The following is a 24,263-nucleotide window of genomic DNA, read 5'->3' as shown; positions in this document are numbered from 1 at the left end:
TGTATAAAGACCACCTGCCTATAGTGACCACTTTTAAGCAGTTCCAAGGTACAATGCATGAGTTACCTGTGTATAAAGACTACCTGCCTATAGTGACCACTTTTTTGCATTTCCAAGGCATAATGCATGAGCTACCTGTGTATAAAAACCACCTGCATATAGCGACCACTTGTAAGCAGTTCCAAGGTATAATGCATGAGTTACCTGTGTATAAAGACCACCTGCCTATAGTGACCACTTTTAGGCAGTTCCAAGGTGCATGTATAATGCATGAGCTACATGTGTATAAAGACCACCAGCCTATAGTGACCACTTTTAGGCAGTTGCAAGGTACAATGCATGAGTTAACTGTGTATAAAGACCACCTACCTATATTGATGATTTTTTTTGCATTTCCAAGGCATAATGCATGAGCTACCTGTGTATAAAGACCACCTGCATATAGTGACCACTTTTAAGCAGTTCCAAGGTATAATGCATGAGTCACCTGTGTATAAAGACCACCTACCTATATTGATGACTTTTTTGCATTTCCAAGGCATAATGCATGAGCTACCTGTGTATAAAGACCACCTGCGTATAGTGACCACTTTTAAGCAGTTCCAAGGCATAATGCATGAGCTATCTGTGTATGAAGACCAACTGCCTATAGTGACCACTTTTAGGCAGTTTCAAGTTACTAGTATCATGCATGAGCTACCTGTGTATAAAGACCACCTGCATATAGTGACCACTTTTAAGCAGTTCCAAGGCATAATGCGTGACCTATCTGTGTATGAAGACCAACTGCCTATAGTGACCACTTTTAAGCAGTTCCAAGGTATAATGCATGAGTTACCTGTGTATAAAGACTACCTGCCTATAGTGACCACTTTTTTGCATTTCCAAGGCATAATGCATGAGCTACCTGTGTATAAAGACCACCTGCATATAGCGACCACTTGTAAGCAGTTCCAAGGTATAATGTATGAGTTACCTGTGTATAAAGACCACCTGCCTATAGTGACCACTTTTAGGCAGTTCCAAGGTGCATGTATAATTCATGAGCTACATGTGTATAAAGACCACCAGCCTATAGTGACCACTTTTAGGCAGTTGCAAGGTACAATGCATGAGTTAACTGTGTATAAAGACCACCTGCCTATAGTGACCACTTTTAAGCAGTTCCAAGGTACAATGCATGAGTTACCTGTGTATAAAGACTACCTGCCTATAGTGACCACTTTTTTTGCATTTCCAAGGCATAATGCATGAGCTACCTGTGTATAAAGACCACCTGCATATAGCGACCACTTGTAAGCAGTTCCAAGGTATAATGCATGAGTTACCTGTGTATAAAGACCACCTGCCTATAGTGACCACTTTTAGGCAGTTCCAAGGTGCATGTATAATGCATGAGCTACATGTGTATAAAGACCACCAGCCTATAGTGACCACTTTTAGGCAGTTGCAAGGTACAATGCATGAGTTAACTGTGTATAAAGACCACCTACCTATATTGATGATTTTTTTTTGCATTTCCAAGGCATAATGCATGAGCTACCTGTGTATAAAGACCACCTGCATATAGTGACCACTTTTAAGCAGTTCCAAGGTATAATGCATGAGTCACCTGTGTATAAAGACCACCTACCTATATTGATGACTTTTTTGCATTTCCAAGGCATAATGCATGAGCTACCTTTGTATAAAGACCACCTGCGTATAGTGACCACTTTTAAGCAGTTCCAAGGCATAATGCATGAGCTATCTGTGTATGAAGACCAACTGCCTATAGTGACCACTTTTAGGCAGTTTCAAGTTACTAGTATCATGCATGAGCTACCTGTGTATAAAGACCACCTGCATATAGTGACCACTTTTAAGCAGTTCCAAGGCATAATGCGTGACCTATCTGTGTATGAAGACCAACTGCCTATAGTGACCACTTTTAAGCAGTTCCAAGGTATAATGCATGAGTTACCTGTGTATAAAGACTACCTGCCTATAGTGACCACTTTTTTGCATTTCCAAGGCATAATGCATGAGCTACCTGTGTATAAAGACCACCTGCATATAGCGACCACTTGTAAGCAGTTCCAAGGTATAATGCATGAGTTACCTGTGTATAAAGACCACCTGCCTATAGTGACCACTTTTAGGCAGTTCCAAGGTGCATGTATAATTCATGAGCTACATGTGTATAAAGACCACCAGCCTATAGTGACCACTTTTAGGCAGTTGCAAGGTACAATGCATGAGTTAACTGTGTATAAAGACCACCTACCTATATTGATGATTTTTTTGCATTTCCAAGGCATAATGCATGAGCTACCTGTGTATAAAGACCACCTGCATATAGTGACCACTTTTAAGCAGTTCCAAGGTATAATGCATGAGTCACCTGTGTATAAAGACCAACTACCTATATTGATGACTTTTTTGCATTTCCAAGGCATAATGCCTGAGCTACCTGTGTATAAAGACCACCTGCTTATAGTGACCACTTTTAAGCAGTTCCAAGGCATAATGCATGAGCTATCTGTGTATGAAGACCAACTGCCTATAGTGACCACTTTTTAGGCAGTTTCAAGTTACTAGTATCATGCATGAGCTACCTGTGTATAAAGACCACCTGCATATAGTGACCACTTTTAAGCAGTTCCAAGGCATAATGCGTGACCTATCTGTGTATGAAGACCAACTGCCTATAGTGACCACTTTTAAGCAGTTCCAAGGTATAATGCATGAGTTACCTGTGTATAAAGACTACCTGCCTATAGTGACCACTTTTTTGCATTTCCAAGGCATAATGCATGAGCTACCTGTGTATAAAGACCACCTGCATATAGCGACCACTTGTAAGCAGTTCCAAGGTATAATGCATGAGTTACCTGTGTATAAAGACCACCTGCCTATAGTGACCACTTTTTTGCATTTCCAAGGCATAATGCATGAGCTACCTGTGTATAAAGACCACCTGCCTATAGTGACCACTTTTAGGCAGTTCCAAGGTACATGTATATTTAGAATTATATATATGGTCTTTATTTATAATAGAAGGCCATCGGCCCATAATATCTACATACATTATTTATATTTGAAAATAAAATTACAATTTTTAAACAATTGACAATACTTGTAGCTCTTTTCGCAATTTCATTGCGTGAAAAGTAAAGGCTCCCAGTCTTTGAAGAAGATCTGTATTTTTTGTACCCATTAATTTGTTATATTTACTAACTGTTGGGGGATTAAAAAAGTTAGCAGGAATATACTTTATTCTTAAATTAACAAAAAAAGAACAAATAAGTAAAAAATTGTATTCATTTTCAATGTTGTTACTGTTACAAAGCAAGCAAATGCGTTCACTCCTATCTACATTATTTTTTCTATCTGTCTCAATACGAAGATAGTGGCATGAACAGCGGAGTCGAGCCAACATTTGAACATGAGAATGCACTTTCACACAAAATAAATACTTTTCAGGTTCCAATGAAAATTTAAATTCCCTAAAAAATGTCAGTTTCTCTAAAGTACATACCTGGCTGAACCAATCAGTATATAAAACTTGTTTCATTTTTTTCTTAAAAATGCGTAAAAACACATTTACGTTATTGACAGTTTGTGATTACCAAACATCATCTAAATTACATAAAAATAATATTTTTAACATGACTAACCCAGGTTAACCTGGATCTAAGATTGGATTTTTCAATATTATATAACATAAGGTAGCATTTCTTTGGGTAACGGGTTACTGGCATTTTTAATAATTGTGTCCAATACCTAATGCATTTTAATGCTGTGTGAAAATAAATAGGAAATCTGCCACACTCACCCAATACTGCAACATTTGGAGCATTGCAGGAGATACCCAAAAAATAACGACAGGCTAGAGATTGTACACGTTCCAAACATAAATGATTTTCAAAGCCCCATACCTCGGAACCATAAGTTAATATTGGTAACACCATAGTGTCAAACATTTAAAAAAAATACATCACAGGATAGCATACCTGTATTTTTTGTAACCCTGGTAATATTGAAAAATGCCTTCTTTGCCTGTTGTGATAATATTTTTGTTCCTTCAGACCAAGAAATTCGGTTTGCAAAATAACACCTAAAAATTTATAATATGGCACCACTTTGATTTGTTCCCCACCGTAAGTCCATTTCACATTTTTTGAAAGTTGACCCCCAGCTTTGAATACAATCACTTTAGTTTTAGATAAATTTACAATTAGTTTCCACTTAATACAATAGGAACTCAATGTGTTAAAGTGTCGCTGTAAGCCAATGACAGTGTCATCAAACAAAGCAACATCATCTGCAAAAAGTAAGCACATAATTTCAACCAAATCAGGTGAAAGTTGTATGCCCCTCTGAACCCCAGAATGTAACTCGTGTGCCAATTCATTTATAAAAGAGGAAAACAAGAAGGGGCTAAGCATACAACCCTGACGCATACCGATTGGGCAGTTAAAATACTCAGTACAACTAGTAATAGACGTGTGAACGCACGACTTGACATCTTTGTACATAGCATAAAGCATTGTGAACATTTTACCTGTAACACCACCCTCAGAAGAATATACCACAATCGTTGTCGTTCAACCGTGTCGAAAGCTTTGGCAAAATCGACAAATGCACAGTAAAATTTTCCACGTTTTTTAAACAGATATTTTTGAATAACGCACTGTAAAATGAAGATACTATCAACAGTTGAATAACCACCACAAAAACCAGCCTGTGATTCGTCAATCTTTCCGAAGGCCTCCGACCAGAACCCGAGACGTCGGTTTAGAATAGACGTGAATATCTTGCTAAATATACTTAGTAGAGATATTCCCCTGTAATTGTCGGGTCTGTTTAGTGAACCGTTTTTGTGAAGTGGTACAATGATAGTCCTTGACCACTGCTGAGGAAAAATACTTAAATCAAATAACCTGTTAAATAGCACAATTAAGTACGGCAAAAGATAATCTATATTCGATTTAAAAAAATCCCCTAATAATCTATCCGGTCCGGGTGATTTGCCATATTTTAACTTGCGAACCGCTACTATAATTTCTTCACCCAATATCGGACTATTTAAAAACTCGCAGTTTGCTTCCGACTCTACTCCAAAAGAAATATCAACACTGTTAATTAAATTTAAAAACTCGTCAGAAGGAGGGAAATCATCCTATCCTGGTGAATCACAGGGATTAAATAATTTACTAAAATAATCAAACCACTCATCAGGTTGGATAGAGTTAATATTAACAGGTATGGACGATAAACGTCGCAAAATGCTCCAGAACTTTTTTGAATCTTTCAATCCCAATTCCAATTCAATCCTTTTTTCACAGAAAAAGGCACGTTTTTTCTCTCTACACACAAGTTTGAAATTTCTTTTCACGGCTTTATACAAATTAAGCGAATCAATGCTATTATCAACTCGGAAATTTCTCAACAATTTATACTTCCCATACTTCAAAGCTTTACACTCGTTGTCAAACCAAGATGGCTGACTAGGATACTGTGATACGTTTTCGGGTGCCCGTCGTTCCATTCCACACAAATCAGCTGTCCTCGTAAATATATTACTCAGATTATCAACAAAATTAAAAACGTCATAATTAGGGTCGGAAATAAAGCTGTCAAGACCCTTATCAACTAAACTAGATTTGAGTTTGTGAGAAAAAACGTTTTCTTTACTCAGTGACCAAACGTAACGTTTGGTCACTACTTATGTAACAACTTATTGAGACTATACGTAACACAGTTACTATTTGACTTGGCTGAAATGTATTAACACAACGGTCATATTAAAATAGGATTCAGTGAATATACATTTTTAGTTTGATCAATGTTTTGACTGTGTGCCCTCTAGAAAAAAGTTTCACACAATAACCACAATTTAAATCGTCCAAATATTCACGAATATATTATGAAGTTTTTTTTATATAAAAATGTGTTATTCATGCGATGACATTGTTACACACGGTATGCAGTTCTAGTTACCCTGGGACATCTATTCAATATGAGCTTCTTTATTTATTACATTTGTCATCTACAGTCTGTAATATCAACGTATTTTCAACATCACATGATAAACATCGATTCAGCAATCTCAAAATACTACACTGCTATTGGACAGCGTACTACCACGTGACCAAGACGCAATTTATCCTTCGTATTGTCCTTCGTCGCTTCTCTGTTGAAGTATTATTTCGAGTGTTACCAATAAACAAATATACTGTGTTTACACTTGTCAGTGTAGCAGGTAAATGGATTACATGGGGTCAAAAAGTCATAACCTGCATGTAATTATGAAACTCTTGTGTTATATTTACATCACGTTGACCAATCAGCGTTGAGGTAATATCGTCTGTATAATATATCTACAACACTACAGAAATGCGTCGTCTGTAGGCATCGTAGTTATTGCAGTACTGTCAAATCGATCTCCTCGTTCATTCATTAGGCTTTATAAGCAGACGTGAGACAGTATCTCACATTCTGATTTATTTGAACCATTAACCATATTAACTGTCAATAACTACACACACAATATATTTGGATCTTTTAATCTGACTCGTTCTGATGAATCTGTAGACTTGAAAACATTTCACGACAATTAACATTGCGTTGCCATGGTGATATTTTTTGCTTCTATAGTAATTTGTATATACACTTGTTAATTCACCTGCAATACACATTTCAATGTGTAGTACGTATTACGTACACAGCCATACAGCCAAGATATTATGTGTTGTCAAGTGTTTGTTTATTGAGTTAATATTGGACCAGTGTAAACATATTAACATTCCGTTCGTATGTAGTTCGGGTTCAATACTCCCATCGTGTTACCATGGGAATGTGTTGTCACGGTAGGACGCCGTCTAGCACAAGCACGCTACAAATGATATGCAACTTAATTGGTCAGAAATAGTAAAAATATATTTCAGTTCATATTATGATGAAAAGCAAATTTGATTTCAAAATTGTGTAAAGTTAAAAAAAATCATTTCTCTGAAAAGAATAGCTATTGTAAAGTAAACAATTATCACATGATTTAGTAATATCTACATTGTCACTTGTCATGCAATTATTCTGGATTCGTTACAGCTTATTGTTGTTGTTCTATAATAGATCCATCATCAATCAGGTGTTGGCTGTAAGTTACTGTAAATCATAATATATGTTTGTTTCCTATCACCTTAAAATCATCTCTCCGGATAGTACAGGTTTTTGCAGACTGAGCTCTAAAAGCACATGCCCTCGTTTATTGTTTAATTTCTCTTTCGATCTTTTAGTATTGCCAGTGACATCATGCTGGCTGCATACCTGCATAAATGTCTTGTTTTCAATTTACTGAATGCATCATGGTATTTATCAATTTGTCTAGTTACCTTAGGTTTAGATATATATAATCACGCTAAATGCATTGAGAATCTTGACGCATGCGTACCATGTTGAATAGCATCAATGTCATTGTACAGACTCCTGATAATAAACCATTAAGTATTGTCAAGTGTTTGTATATAGAGTTAATATTTGAACAATGTAAACATATTAACATTCCAGTATGAGGTTAATCGGGTTCAATAACTTCACGCTCGCCAGTGTACATTGTATCCTACTGTCAACTACTAGTATCTGAAAATGATTTCATTTCAAAATTTCGCTTTCATAAATTTCACTGTTTTTTACAGTTTTGAGCATACATTTGGAGCGTAAATACTAGTAGTACACGTAATGTACAATAATAGTGCTATTAGAAAATATCTTAAAGTATGGATCAGTACAGTACACGGTCGTACAGTCCACATCATTCGATACTGCCGTTGTACTGTATTCATGCCCACATTGCAATATTCTCGTAATAACATAATATTATTGTAATCTATAATCTATACAGCTTGAAATTAGAATTATTTCTAGCATCAGCATCCGATAAATATACAAATTATGACCAAATATGGCTTTTTATAATGGCATTCGGGTCAAAACATGTATAAAATAACCGTTAATAAGGATAACATCCATCCCAAAATACTCATGGATGATTCAATGTCTAAACAATGTTGACTGAATAAATAATTCACGTAACTTCGTATAAAGAAGCTTTCAGCATCGTTTATTAGTGAGTACTCAGACAGGTAGTTAATTGTTTCTCTCAGCTGCTAATATATGCAATAATAAATTCCGCAGGTATTCGTTAATTTTGTAACTTAAATGAAGGTGCCAGACAGTCATGTTAGATCTAGAGCGAGTCTGATTATGCAAATTTCGAATACGTCACTGATATTAGCAATGAACAAGTCATTGAAAATGACACAGTCCCCGTTAAGTTCTCTTTGTGCTCGTCATATTGAAGCGGAGGGTTGTCGCGAGCGTGTCCTTGAAACTTATGCGACACAGACAGTCATGCTAGATCTAGAGCGAGTCTGATTATGCAAATTTCGAATACATCACTGATATTAGCAATGAAAAAGTTGTTCTACACTTAGTGTAAGTTTGTTTAGTTGATCTCTTCTGTTATTTAGTATACTGTAGAATACTTTATTTTCACTTGGAATTTATTTTCGCTATTTTCGCTGAAGGGATGATTCCGTGAAAATAAACTCCAGCAAATATTCTTTTTTCCTATATTTCACATTCAACTCATCAAAAATCAGTGAAAATAAATTGTATACAAAACGCCCAAAAAGCCTTTTCAGCGAAAATTAATTCCAGTTTCCAAAGTATTTCACAGTATCATAAAACGATAAATATGGCGGCAAACAGTTGGATATTTATTGAGAAATAAATATTATACTTGTGTATAATCATAGCTCCATTGACCTATGACGTCATAGAAGCTGATGAAAACAAAGCTATGAAATATTTCTATTTTATAAATATATTAACATGTCGTTCATATGTATAAATGTGCCAATAATATTTTCATATCTTTGAGGTCACGGAATTACATATTTTGGATATACTAGTAATGGTGGTTTAATTCACAACTAAATATTGCTGTTATAATTGTGGTAATTTTAATCTACCCTGCACTGTGCTGCACTTATATAAGTATATATCTATCCAATTTAATGCAATTTAAATTAGGCGAGGGTTCTCCGAACCCGCCTATTCACATAGTTCATACCCACCATAGACTCCGGTCAGTCAAAATGACTATTTTGAACTGTAGGCATTAATCAGCGATTATACCGGTGACAGAGAGATAGAATCTAGGTCAGGGGAAGCCCCATGACCCCAAGATTCTCTTTCCCTTACGTCACAAACCACATGACCGAGGCCATATGGCAGCGCCATAGACGGCTGTACAATCACTCTGGTTCCTTTCTCTGCGCATCGAGGACTTACACCAACTCTACGGAAAGAGTGGGGTGATTGGGGGACCCGGAGTCTATGGTGGGTATGAACTATGTGAACCCTCAGAGAACCCTCGCCTAAATTCACTACGTTCAATTACCCACCATAGACTCCGATCAGTCAAAATTACTATTTTGAACTGTAGGCAGAGTCAGACGCCAATAGGTGGCGGGTTTTCCGAGCAAACAGAAAAGTGATGAAAAGTCTTTTCCCAGTCTGGGATGAAACACTCTACAATAATCACTCAACACCCTAGTTAAGACCCAAAAAAGGTTGGTGTCTTACCTTGCCTGTGATGTTCCTGGTAGCAAGAAGCCAAAATGCTGCTACGGTGACAGGGTTCAGTGTGCCAGAGAAAGCTAGACCCCAACCCAATTCTGGGGGGTAGTAAGCTTTCGAAGTAAAGACCGAAACAGTTCTGCATGAGGGCATAGGCCGCAATGCGGGACCTGGGAGCTCCCAGGGGAGTGCTGATGGTAGAGAAATCTGTCTGCATAAAATGTCGAGACTGACTCATTGCCTATGTGCAGGGACCCTTGCGGTCGTTCGGGCTGGGTCAGCAAACCAAGAGTGACCCGCTACAATGGGACCCAACCTAGAGAGACCCTTTTCAATGGATTCGGTGTCTCTTAAGTGGTAGTTGATAAAGATGTTCTGCGTTCTCCAGAAGTCTGCCCTCCATGTGTGCTCAATGGGGGCGCCTGATGCTAGCACTAGCAAGTTAGCAATCACACAGACCTCATGCGCTCGTACTTGGTGTCTCTACAAGCTCTGTGTCGAAGAAGTTAAAGTATTATAGACCTCTAATACAGTCGCAGTAAAGCACCTGGTTATCCTGCCTGCCTGGGCCATAACACAAAGATATGTGCCTGGCACCCGGTCCCAAATCCACCGGTTTGGTGGCAACTCTGTGCTCAAACCAGGCAGAGAAGCAATTCCTCCTGACCCTCCGGGCAGACAAAATTTGACACCCGGGGAAAGACGATCGGGTGAGGATCGTGTCCTGGGATTTGGTTCTAGGCGATTCGTGTCTTTCACACAAGTTGATTGTTCATAACGGCGGTACATCATCCGAGAAGGACAATGCCCCCAGCTCTGGCCGACGCCTACCTGGACAATCGGCTAGTCTTGTTCCCATACATTTGAATGGTGGGGGACAAGGCCGACCTGTAGCCAACGATCGCTGCGTAGGACAAACCCACTTTGTCAAACAGGTGGACGAAGGAGCCTGCTACCTGGCCAATAGAGGGATGGTATCGATCAATCTCCCTTTTGCTACACTAACAGTGTATGCTCGCAGCCTAGAAATGTAGGCCGCATTGGTGGAATCCCTGTTCGCCCTGGCCAGGATGTTGGCAGCCTGCTCAGATAAGGCTTTCATATGTGTGGGTCTACTGAGAGCCTCTATGCGTGTAAGTGATACCGACTGGGCTCGTTGGTAGTGTGCCATCTGGTTGGGATGATATGTCCGGTAAGTTTGGAAGCACTGCTGGTGTTTCGACTATCGTCTCCGACAGAAGTGGAAACTAGGCCTTGCTTGGCCAATTTGGTGCGACCAATGATAATATGCAGGTGTGCACCTGTCAAAGGTTTCTCCTGTGCCCGGTGAACTAGTGGGAAGGGAGGAAAGGCATACACAACTAAGTGGGTTCGCGGGGTAGCAAAGCGTTATGTACGATGGGAGCTTGGTGTTCCGGGGTGCGGCAAACCAGTCTAACCTTGGACCGTCTCACAGTCGAAACAGCCTGGAGGCCACCCACTGGGGTATCAGCCACTCTGTGTTCTGGAGACAGAGCCGCCCTGAAAGGGCGTCGCGAGATTGTTCCTCACCCCTTGAAGGGGGCATGCGGTTAGCTCCACATTGTATTCCAGGCACCAAAGGATTTGCTCCGCTAGGACTGACAACGATGAGGAATGCGTCCCCCCTCCTTCGTGAAGGAGACCACCGCTGCGTTGCCTGTGCAGAGCAGAATACTGTGGTCTCGAACTATGGGTAGAAAGTGTGGTAGTGCTAAGTGCTCTCAGTTCGACCACCAGGGCAGGGCTTCCTTCACTTGGTCCGAGGTCGAAACCCGCCTATTTACATGTAGTTCCCATAGGAGAGCTCGGCGTTATAACAAGCGCTATACTGGGGTGACTGCATAGTGCTACCTGGGGAACGACCCTTCGACCCGAGGTCATCATTCTGATGATTCGTATTAGTTATCGGAGGAATGCTGAGGGAACGCTGACTAGGCATTCAGCTAGGCTGCTTAGCGCTAAGCAACACGCTTGAAATAGCTAAGCCAAGCTTACCTCTGTGTCAAAACTACATGCCCAAGGACATCAACTGTGTATTGGGTCCAGGTGGGACTTGTCGATTTACTAACAAGCCCAACTGGTGAAGTAAATCCTGTGTTAGCCTGACGCGTTTGGCTATTAACCCCTTGCCCCGGTTATTGGTAACCAGTAGTCTGGGTACGGATTGAGGTATACCGACATCTGGTGAAGCAACAGCACTACCTGTTTCATCACCCTGGTGAACACGTAGGGTGCTGTGCCTAACCCGAATGGGGGCACTCAAAATTTGAACACTTGGCCCAGCTGGACGATTCGAAGGAGATGGCAACTCGCTGGGTGCATCGGTATGTGCAGGTAGGCCCTGCTTAAAAGTCTAGTGGGGCTCGCCAGTCAAAACGGTGAATGGAGAGAAGAACCCTGAATGGTGACTCCATGTGGAACAGATCGAGGAGCACGTACTGATTCAGTCTGCCTAGGTCCAGAACTGGACACCCGCCACTTGTAGATTTGGTACTACGAACACATTTGGGTAGCAAACTGCTACTTCCTGTCTGATTGCTTCCGCCTTGCCTACTCTTCCCTCGCATGGAAGGGTATGAGCGCTTGCCTCCTGGCTGACTCTGGCTAGCGGACGACGGCCTAGGGCGTTGTGTTTTCTGTGCTTTGAGTGCCCTCCACTTGCCCTTGGCAGGGTCAACTGGCGAGCGGATTCGATCTGAACACTCTGGTTCATTGCACTCCGAAGCTCCAAGACTGTACCTACCATTCCTTGAACAAAGAGGGTGGAAGATGTCCAGTCTGCGTCACTGAGGTGGGGATGCTTGTTGGTGAAAACATGTGCATCTAAGGCCTCGTCTCAGGGTACAGTAGTGGCCCCGGCCAAGAGAGCCTGGTGACACTAGGGGGTGTCGCATGTAGATGTGCAGAAACCTGGGTGCGCATAATAATGCGCTGAAGCAACTCTGCCCTCAGGGTTGGATGAATTGTCTCTGGTTGGCAAGGAAGCCCATGGAATGCCCGGTTTGCCAAACGGAAATTTGTGGTACCGGGGTCCGGGAAAAGAGCCTTTGGATCCGGTTGGGGGCATTTTTGTCTCATCCCATGCTATGGGGTCTGATCCCGAAACCACACCGACCGGGTAGCGTTTGATTCAGTGGGAAGTGTTGCCTCATGTCTTCTCCACCCAGGGGCCTTAAGCGTTATGTCCTCCGTGACTGACCAACGTCTGCCCATCAACATCGTTTGCGTGCTTTGCTCCCCACTCAGACGAACAGGGAGAGACGTGCCGACGGCGTTGCTTTGGATCCCAACGCCTGTGATCCCATAAACGTTGAAGCAACCTTAGGTGGTCACCTTAGAATCAAGGGTGGGGATATTTACATCGTATCACTGGAATCGATGATACTCCGTATCACCCCAAAAGCATGGCTCACCGAGTCATTACAAATGGTAGACTCTGAGGGAACACCCAGAGTACCGGCTGTATCCGAGACGAGCAAACTGCGTTTCCTTTCACTTTAAATATGTGAGAGGGAGCGTGCCCTGAAAGCCCTGCTCCGAGATCGGAGGCTTGGCTGCCAGCACCCCGTTGGCATTCAGTGCCTGATGCTCCAGAGGAGGCCTGGTGCAATTAGCCTGAGCCTTGGCCTCACCCAAAATTAGTGGGAGAGCTGCGGCTGAGAACGGGGGTTCCCCTGAAGAGACGTGTTTGAATGCAAACATGCTTTCGTATTTCTTCCTTCTTGCCCACCGGGGGCCGCAGAGGAGACAGCTTGTTCCAACTGCGTCTGATCTACCCAGAAAGCCTGCAGTGGCACAGCCTCACTGCAGCCGGTAAAATTGGGTAAACCACTGCCTAAAAAAAACAAACTGTGAGGATGCCCTTCGATCAGCAGGGGGACACCGAGAAAAATATCGGTACCTCTGCCATCTGACCTCTTACTTGACGTCCTGGTACATGAAGTACCAGTAGCCGAGTGTGAGGACTTTCCACTCATGCCAAACACGCACTCACTAACCGATTTGTTTACTGGACATGTTACCTTGCTGTGACGCGGTCAGTCTCAGCGATTTTGATGGCTCTGAAAGAAAATCTCAGGCCTCAGAACTCCAGTGAAAAACACACACCTTCACGCAAAAACCCTGATCCCCGCACGCAGCTACGACAAAGTATCTCGGATGCAGGTTCTATGCTGGTAAATTCTGAATATAACCACTGCACAGTCGACTCGAAACACGAGGAAACTAATAGGAAAACGACAGCAAGCCCTGGTGCTGTCATTACATTTATACATTGCTAAATACATTGTAAATGACATGCATGAGGGAAAAACGAAATACAGTTGTAAAAGGTGTCGCCGCGAAACCAACAATTGGTTACGTAGTGGCGCCGGGTTTTAATTTCTTTGTTGTGAAAAATACTACACACAAAGGGGAAAACAACACGAGGGTAAAAAAGACAAGGAAAACACATGCCCTACTCTTAAACTGTTTTAAAGTTTATATACCCACAGCTTCCACAGCTTATTTTTTTTAATAAACTCACAATATGCAGAAATTTGTGGAAAGTCTGAGAGATTAGTTGGATTTTAGTTGATTAATTCAACATTTTGCCACATTATCCATCATAGTAGAAGATGACAATGAAATAAAACATACAGTTACATTACATTACATTCAATAATAACACAATATTGCCCTTTACCACTTATATTTATTGATAAACATTGTATTTATTTTAAACTACAAAGTTGAATTGGAACTGTTGTTCACATCATTGTCATAAAGTTAGTATAAATTTAATTCCATTTTTGAAAACCAATAAAAGAACTTTCGTGTTCAATATGCCGCTATTGCTGGTGATATTATAATACATATTAAATGATATTTATTGTTTTGTTAATTCATTACAAGGTAACAATAGGGTTAACAGTAAGACTATGTGAATAATATAGAATAGAGATTCTTGTATAGCATAACATTTATATATACTTAAACAGTAAAAATTAATTCAAATCAAAATGTTTCAACTAAGATGCAACTAAATTTTAACTAATATCACACACAAGTAAAAAGGTATGCTTTAATATAATGTTCATTAATTAGAGCCCAGAAATGATTAATTTGATAAACAATGTTGGACATAAACTAAATCCTTATTATAAACTAAAATTCCAATTATAGTTTTACTTGGAGTAGAAATTTGAGTACACAACACACAAAAAAACGAATGTGAATGAGTAATGTTACTATATCATCAGTGGATACCAGAGAAGTGTATCTCAAGAATGCCTTAAAATTAACTGAAAAATCAAATAAAGAGAACTAGCATAGTTAAAACTATCCTATACTGGGAACGTCATTGTTATGTAGATTTGGTACCCATACAGCATTATCCAGGGATTGCAGTGCAACAATTACAGTGTGCTTTGCTTGCTGGTCAATCCTTTGAAATACATTTAGAACTGCTCTATAATGCTAAAATTTCACATCATCAGCATAGACTATGCCACTGAAATGGTCGATAATGATAAAAAAAATACTCAAGGAACAGATCAACATTTTTCTAACTGCAAAACACTGCTGCAACATTCATACTTTCCTATCAATGGTCGAATATATACACAGAAATTGACATACTATACTAATCGTCCTTATATGGGATGACAGATGACTATCAATTCACAAATATGCATTCGCTGAAATTCAATTTGCCTTCATTCAGTTAAAAAGATAAACATAGGGAATCAAGTTAAACCCTCGAAATTAAACTGACTTATTCTAATAATAAGACAACTCAACACTGATTGTTTTGCAATCAAACTTTGTCTTGTGAAAATATTGTCAGTGAATTTGCGTTATTGATTCAAATATCAAGATTGTACTGTTACTGTGAATTGCATGACTATGCAATTGATAATGAAATCAATTTTGTCAAGGTTAGCTATTCTCATTCATCCTCTTCTTCATCTTTTACTGCAGCTTGTTCAGGTTTTCCATCTGGGTATTTAAGCATATCTTCAATCGCACGTGTCACAAAGTAGTTTTCTAGGTACTTCTTGTTGATTTCCAACAGATTTTCGATGCTGCTTTCATGATACACCTCCCCTACTGTTGACTTCGCGGACTCTCCATCTTTTCTGACAGTTGTTACCCAGTTTTCAGACCACTTGTCAAGAAGTAGATCAGTAATCTTTTCTGCAGTGGAAGCACGTTCAGCTATCGCTTCATGTTCAGCACGAGATATCCCCATATACCGAGACAACAGTCGGTGGTCTTTAAGGTCTTCTCTTTCCTTTTCTAATAAAATCACCACTTCTTGTCTTGTTTTGTGTGTCATCCACTTTACATCGGACTTGATACCATATTCTTTCAGAACTGTCAAGTCAAATCCTGGAATCAGTAAATCTGTAACCTCCTCTTCTATGCCAATGTTTTCATCATACAATGTGGTTTTCATCTTCTCTGCCTGAAGTACTTTCTCTATGGAGTAGGATCCAACTTTATTGAGGTCATGATGATGTCGCAAAGAGTAGGCACTAAGGACATGGAACTCCACATCTGCCCCAGGGCTTGTCGCATGTAGAACCTGGCGCAGTGTAACGGTCATCTTTTCCATCAATGAATAACACTCTTCAAGCTTTTTTCTTTGCTCACAACGAACAGCGACATTGACATCACGTTGATTATCAGAAAGAAAGACAAGTGCTTCAACGATATCACTCACTTTGATACCATTTTTCCATATACCACTTGGTGCACGGTTTACTTTTGTATAGAGATCATGGAGACGCGCTTGCAACTGAGGAAAGAAATTGGGGGAAAATATATCAGCTGCTGCCTTGCACAGGAACCTTCTACCAAAGTAAAGACATATTCGGACTTCTTTCCTCCACTGATCTTCTGGCATATATAGTGAAAGTAAATTTGGAATAATAAACTTCCCTCTATGGCCACCACCATAATCCTTTGCGTCCAATAGAACAATTATCTCAAAGTGGCCTAGCAGGGGTATCAGCATGCCCATATCTGCTGCCTTCACAAGCACTTCTTTGATGTCTTCAAATGTGTATATCGTCTGCGTCTTCAACTTCTCTGAGTACTGGACAAACAAGTCAGTAGCCATGAGTGGTCCAATTATTCTATCACAAAACCACTGAGGAACAAGTATTATCACATCTTCTATATCAGACATTCTGACATACAGAATCTGAAACAAACATATAAAAATAACACAATGACATCACAATAAATTGGATAATAGTATGATTATGAATATAATTTATAATCTGTGTTAATGCTCAATTATGACATGCATTGACCAAGCTGACATCCCCCTTTCATATTTTGACACCTCCCATGCCACATTGTACTTCATGCAATATTTGCTCACATTTCGTCCTTCAGTCGGATTTACATTAATTAACACCAGACTGTTCATTTGCTTATCCGTGCTCGCATCCTCTTCAAGCATCAGTTCATTTTGCCGCACCGTACGATACACATCGTCTCAGCAGAATTCCTTGCTAAAGCATTTCAGCCATTCATTTTGTCACAAATACCAGTTTTTCTTCACAACATCCAGTTCCAACATGCCTCGAGGACGCGGAAGATCTAACACCAGCCGTGGCGGTCGCAAGTCTCAACGAAATCGTCGTACTCCAGCTCGCTTCCAAAATGTTGCGACTATAGACGTAACTGACTCACCTCCGCAAGAATCGTCAGCACACAATGGAGATCCCACTGTACTACAGTCCACGAACTTCCCCAGCGATGTCATCACAGTTAGCAGAAGCGAACTCGCAGATCTCGTTCGTAGCCTACAACAGCAAGGAAACTGTCAAACGCAGCCGAATAATATTTCGCAACCGCCGGCTGCTCCACAACTGTCGGCAAGCCTCGTGTCATCACGCGACCCAAGCCAAACAACGCCATCAAGTTCGACGCCAACTGACTCTCTCACAAATAACAGCCTTCCGATTACCTTGCCAATAGCTAGTCAACATAATGCGATCGTACACAATAATACCGCTCATCAAGACAATTCGATGTTTCAACAACTTCCAGCTACTACAAGCCAAGCATCGCTAGCTCACGCTAATCCTAGTCAACAAAGTTTTGCTACCGGGGGTCATTTCAACGCAACCAACATGGCCGCTCCCATACAACGTTTCGCCGGTGAGGGCATTCTCACTTCCGCTTCCGGTATCAACACTGCGACACAGGCGATGCCGATGATGAACAATGCCAGCATTGCAGTTCCTCCTATCATCCCACCTGCAGACTTGTTTTTACCATACGTCGACCAGCAAATACTCAATCAACTAGAAAACCGGGGTAAGTTTGTTGATTTGTCCGATTTACACCCTGACTCAAGAAAACCAAATGCCACCCAGATCTCAAACACCCGAGTGGCTTTGGACTCTGATGATCCCTCAGTCGCTGTTCTCTCAAAACATGCAAAAAAGAATGAAATTCGCGATTTAGCAAACTGGCTGGAATGTTGGTCAACATTTGCTGCCTATAGGGCACATTATTTTCCCCATGAGGCTGTACATTTATTCAATTACCAGCGTCACATCGCCAGCCGAGCTCTTGAGTTCAAGCCAGAAGCATGGGTCACCTATGACAAAGAATTCCGTCTAGATTACTCACGTTACCCTGGCCTACGGAACTGGAGTTTGCCTAACAACCAACTTGACTACAAATTCTGTCAACAAAAACTCCATCTGCTCATTCCAACATGTCCTGACTGTCATCAGAAAGGTCATACCAAACAGGAATGCCAACGAAGCAGGAATCCTTATACATGGGTGAACGAATCTGCTGACAATTATAACAATACAGTGTGCCGTAATTTCAATCAAGATCGCTGCGAAACTCCATGCCGGTATAATCGTCTCCACATTTGTTCGTCTTGCCACTCTGCAGGCCACACTGCCATTAGCCACCGCGATACCGAGACGAAAAACCAGCTTTTTCGTGGCTACACACCACGACCCTTTCACGCCAATGATCATGCCAGCTCACGTGGTCGAAAATATGCACCCAAGCACACCTCTTAAGCTCGATTCCTTTGCGCAAGAACTGCACGATCACCCGGACAAATCATTCGTAGCAGCCATTTTATTTGACATTTCTCATGGGGCTAACCTTGGATTTCGCGGCAAGCACTACCCAAGATCTACACGCAACGCCAAGTCCGCTCGCATCAACCCCTCTATCATCACAGAATCAATCCAAAAAGAACTCAAACTTGGTCACACTATCGGACCATTTAAGCGTCCTCCCCTCAAAAACTTTGTTTGTAATTCTCTTGGCCTACGGCCTAAGAAAAGTGGGGGTTTTCGCATTATCATGGATCTCTCCCAACCTACACTTGACAGCGTCAATGACAATATCTCAAAAGAAGATCATTCATTGGTCTACTCACGCATCGATGATGCTGTAGCCTTCATTCACAAGCATGGCCATGGCTCCTTACTCGCAAAAATCGATGTTAAACACGCATTTCGCTTATGCCCAGTTCGGAAGGAAGACTGGCACCTGCTCGGGTTTTTTTGGGAAGGATGCTATTTCTTCGACCGTGTGCTGCCATTTGGGCTTCGCTCAGCACCATACCTCTTCAACCGCATTGCTGATGCCATTCACTGGATCGTTAGTCATCGCGCAAGGAATACGGATTTTCTACACTACCTAGACGATTTCCTGACAGTTGGACCGGCAAACACTAACGCCTGCCAGCACAATATGGATGTTATGCTGCAAAGTTGTCACCACTTGGGGGTACCCATTGCTACAGAAAAGGTTGAGGGTCCCTGCTCTGTCATCACCTTTCTAGGGGTGGAGCTTGACACTGTCAACATGGTTATTAGACTACCTAAGGACAAGCTTGCGGATCTACTTGTCAAGCTGCCAAGCTGGTTGACTCGCCATACATGCTCGAAACGTGAATTGCTCTCCCTCATTGGATGCCTCAGTTTCGCATGTAAGTGCATACCAGCCGGCCGCATCTTCCTGAGGCGCATGATTGATATCAGCATGACAGCCACCAGTCTTTCTCAAGTCATAACACTCACTGACGAATTCTGGCACGACGTTCAATGGTGGTGTGACTTCTTGCCATCTTGGAACGGCACAGCATCCCTCCTCAACCCAAACTGGATACCGTCCCCAGAATTCGAACTGTTTACAGACGCCTCAGCAACACTTGGCTACGGGGCATTCTACAAGGGTCATTGGTTCGCAAACACCTGGCCTACATTCATTACAAATGACCCTTTATACTCTATTGCCTGGAAGGAACTTCTACCAATTCTACTATCTTCCTTAATTTGGGGCCACTTGTGGTATGGTCTTCGAATACGGTTTCACTGCGATAACATATCAGTTGTCCAAATATGGAAAAAAGGCTCCTCATCATGTCCACGGATCATGCAACTTGTCCGACTGCTGTTCTTCACTGCAGCATCTAATAACTTTCACGTCATGATCTCACATATCTCAGGGTTTAATAACGATATCGCTGACTCTCTCTCTCGCCAACAGATATTGCGGTTTCAACGACTGGCACCTCAGGCAGACAGGGTCCCAACCAAAACTCCGGACCTGTGCACCCTCTTAACGGCTCCGATGTGCGACGTAGTCCCGTCAACCTCACACAACAAGCCTGCCACTACATCAACCTGAGCATTGCACCAGGTACACGACGGACATATCATGCGGGACAAACTCGCTATCTTCTCTTCTGTCGCATGTATGGAATGAATCCTTATCCACTAACGCAACGCTCAACGATTCTGTTTATGACACATCTCGCAACATCGTCACTTACCTATGGCACGCTAAAAGTTTACCTCGCAGCTATCATCCGTGCACACATCGAAGCTGGCTTCACCTCATCAATACGCGACGACCTCCTGCTTCACTTCACTATGCAAGGCATTAAAAGACATCACGGCGTGCCAAATCGTGTAAAACTCCCAATCACCATTGCACTAATGCGAATGCTTAAGAACACCGTCGCAAACCATCCCACTATTTGCGACCATGACAAAGCTATGTTGTGGTCTGCCTTTACACTGGCGTTCTTCGGCTTCTTGAGAGTCAGCGAATTTGTCGCACCCACGTCAATGACCTTCGATCCACAACGCACTTTACTGACGGCAGACATCACGTGCAACACAGACCTCGTCATTGCGCTCAAGGCGTCTAAGACAGACCCATTCCGCCGGGGATGTAACATCATCATCGCACCCTCACAGTCATCGGTCTGCGCCGTGCAGGCATACCAGGCGTACAAAGCACTACATAGTTCCGTCGCTCACCTACCCGCATTCCAGTTCGCCAACAGTAATTTCCTCACGCGGCAAGCTGTTAGCAACCACATTCGAGACCTTCTCACTCGCGCATCTGTACCAGATGTTAACCGTTACACTACTCACAGTTTCCGCAGTGGTGCAGCCACGACAGCTGCCGACGCAAATCTCCCGGACTGGTTGATCAAGGCACTGGGCAGGTGGCGCAGCGACGCCTACCAGACGTACATTCGCACACCCCCCAGCATCATCCGCTCAGTTCCGGGTCACTTGTCACTTGCTCTTCCTTAACTGTAATTTCGACATTTGTCTTGAGATTTCATTTCGTTTTCGTTACATGTATTTGCAGTGTATTTAGTTTAATGTTTCATCGGTCTAACCATGCTTTGTTTTATCCTATCGCGATAGACTTTGTAACACATCATCCTGCCTTTAAATTTGGGGGTTTCCACCACAGACCAAGCAGACTTTACACGGGTACCCACGCTGTCCATCCCCCTGGGGTTGTGAGTCTATCTGCAGGCTCCCGCCAGGGGGACGCCAGCCATGACGCCCGCCTGTACAGTCTCTGCTGGTGGAAGGTTGCAACCAGGTACCACGCGCTCGGCGTCATGATGCAATTCACAGGCGAGTCGCATCATGGAGCTGTTCGCTGCGACGCCTGCGTCTGCAATTCGCTCCCCCTTCCACTTTTGCCAAAACCTTGTGTCTTGTGTCATTTATTGAAGCATTAATAGTATGATTATGAATATAATTTATAATCTGTGTTAATGCTCAATTATGACATGCATTGACCAAGCTGACATCCCCCTTTCATATTTTGACACCTCCCATGCCACATTGTACTTCATGCAATATTTGCTCACATTTCGTCCTTCAGTCGGATTTACATTAATTAACACCAGACTGTTCATTTGCTTATCCGTGCTCGCATCCTCTTCAAGCATCAGTTCATTTTGCCGCACCGTACGATACACATCGTCTCAGCAGACCTCCCACCCACCCATTCATGCAAAGGTCTCTATATACCAATTTCTATACCATTACCGATCTCACTCAAGTGTAACTCATGTTTATCTGCTCATGAACAACCTTAGCAATAAACAGGAAAGGGGGTTTCCACCACAGACCAAGCAGACTTTACACGGGTACCCACGCTGTCCATCCCCCTGGGGTTGTGAGTCTATCTGCAGGCTCCCGCCAGGGGGACGCCAGCCATGACGCCCGCCTGTACAGTCTCTGCTGGTGGAAGGTTGCAACCAGGTACCACGCGCTCGGCGTCATGATGCAATTCACAGGCGAGTCGCATCATGGAGCTGTTCGCTGCGACGCCTGCGTCTGCAATTCGCTCCCCCTTCCACTTTTGCCAAAACCTTGTGTCTTGTGTCATTTATTGAAGCATTAACTAACATGTAACGTTGCCTCACTACATCAGTAATTATTACATATTAGTTGTTTTATCAGTTTGCTTCAATACATACAGAAATTAGCATTTCTTCACATGGGTACATGTGTTTATTGTGATATAATATTGAGTCACAATATGACTCTTGTCATATAAAAGCACTATTTTGAATAATATTTGATGATCTCATTAGTGTGGATAAAGCTGTAAAATATGTACATACTGGTAAAGTTTTATATTGTGCGCTTATTAGTGTCCACTTACTTCACCAGTGTCATAAAGATACTCAGATGCTTTACTCAGGAAATGCTCTTCAATTGATGAATCGATATCTCGTCTAACATTGGTAATGTACTCTCTCCAATACATAACAGGAAATAATTTACGTTTTTTAATCCATTTTTTCTTCCTACGAAGTATCTTTGCACATATCACTGGCATTGGTTCTGATATCTACAGAAACATTAAACAATACTCATTTAACTGATGAGAAACACACAATGTGAAAAACCATGACAATTTAATTGTTGTAAGCAATGTGTGAAGATTATGAATTTTGAGAATTATTTTTTTAATTGCACCTACATATAAGGCATTCCTGTGATGCATCCAATGTCTATGATGTCATAAATATGGTTTAAACCCAACAAAATTGTGTGCATTTTAATTGCAATGTAAGACAGCCTAACTCCTTGCATGGGACTTATATTAACAATGCTTACAAATAAGCAAATCATACCACCACACGCATAACTAATAGTGTTCCTGACATTACTTTTATTACAAATAAGCAAATCATACCACCACACGCATAACTAATAGTGTTCCTGGCATTACTTTTATTACAAATAAGCAAATCATACCACCACACACATAACTAATAGTGTTCCTGACATTACTTTTATTACAAATAAGCAAATCATACCACCACACGCATAACTAATAGTGTTCCTGACATTACTTTTATTACAAATAAGCAAATCATACCACCACACGCATAACTAATAGTGTTCCTGACATTACTTTTATTACAAATAAGCAAATCATACCACCACACGCATAACTAATAGTGTTCCTGACATTACTTTTATTACAAATAAGCAAATCATACCACCACACGCATAACTAATAGTGTTCCTGACATTACTTTTATTACAAATAAGCAAATCATACCACCACACGCATAACTAATAGTGTTCCTGGCATTACTTTTATTACAAATAAGCAAATCATACCACCACACGCATAACTAATAGTGTTCCTGACATTACTTTTATTACAAATAAGCAAATCATACCACCACACGCATAACTAATAGTGTTCCTGACATTACTTTTATTACAAATAAGCAAATCATACCACCACACGCATAACTAATAGTGTTCCTGACATTACTTTTATTACAAATAAGCAAATCATACCACCACACGCATAACTAATAGTGTTCCTGACATTACTCTTATTACAAATAAGCAAATCATACCACCACACGCATAACTAATAGTGTTCCTGACATTACTTTTATTACAAATAAGCAAATCATACCACCACACGCATAACTAATAGTGTTCCTGACATTACTTTTATTACAAATAAGCAAATCATACCACCACACGCATAACTAATAGTGTTCCTGACATTACTTTTATTACAAATAAGCAAATCATACCACCACACGCATAACTAATAGTGTTCCTGGCATTACTTTTATGTCCATTATAAATCACCACTATCAAAAATAGAGGTTTGTATGACGTCATGGCTAAAACCTCTATTCACAAGTGAATTCAATTCAACAAAAAGCCCCCAAATATAATTAAATTTGTTTAATTATTTAAAAATAATGATTCTCCGACAGCATCATAATGGCTTTGGTAAAGGTTCTAGAATTGATAATGAGTTAATCGCTTCAC

At 41.3% G+C, this 24,263-nt stretch overlaps 1 protein-coding gene across 1 annotated transcript in view; it reads right to left on the bottom strand.

Moving 5' to 3' along the window:
- Positions 1-15,457: 15,457 nt before the first annotated feature.
- Positions 15,458-24,263, bottom strand: part of LOC102800992 (death-associated protein kinase 1-like) — an 84,726-nt gene continuing 75,920 nt past the window's right edge. The window contains exons 11-12 of the mRNA XM_085494507.1: positions 22,615-22,803; positions 15,458-16,837 (exon numbers count right to left, since the gene is read on the bottom strand). Of these exons, the coding sequence (XP_085350633.1) occupies positions 15,578-16,837; positions 22,615-22,803 (1,449 nt within the window). The 3' untranslated portion in view covers positions 15,458-15,577. The remainder of the gene's footprint in view (positions 16,838-22,614; positions 22,804-24,263) is intronic.

The sequence above is a fragment of the Saccoglossus kowalevskii genome, chromosome 20 (genome assembly GCF_978046115.1).
Source record: "Saccoglossus kowalevskii chromosome 20, keSacKowa6.1, whole genome shotgun sequence".
NCBI lineage: Eukaryota > Metazoa > Hemichordata > Enteropneusta > Harrimaniidae > Saccoglossus > Saccoglossus kowalevskii.
The sequence above is the reverse complement of the archived record's forward strand: the minus strand, read 5'-3'. Positions and strand labels throughout refer to the sequence as shown.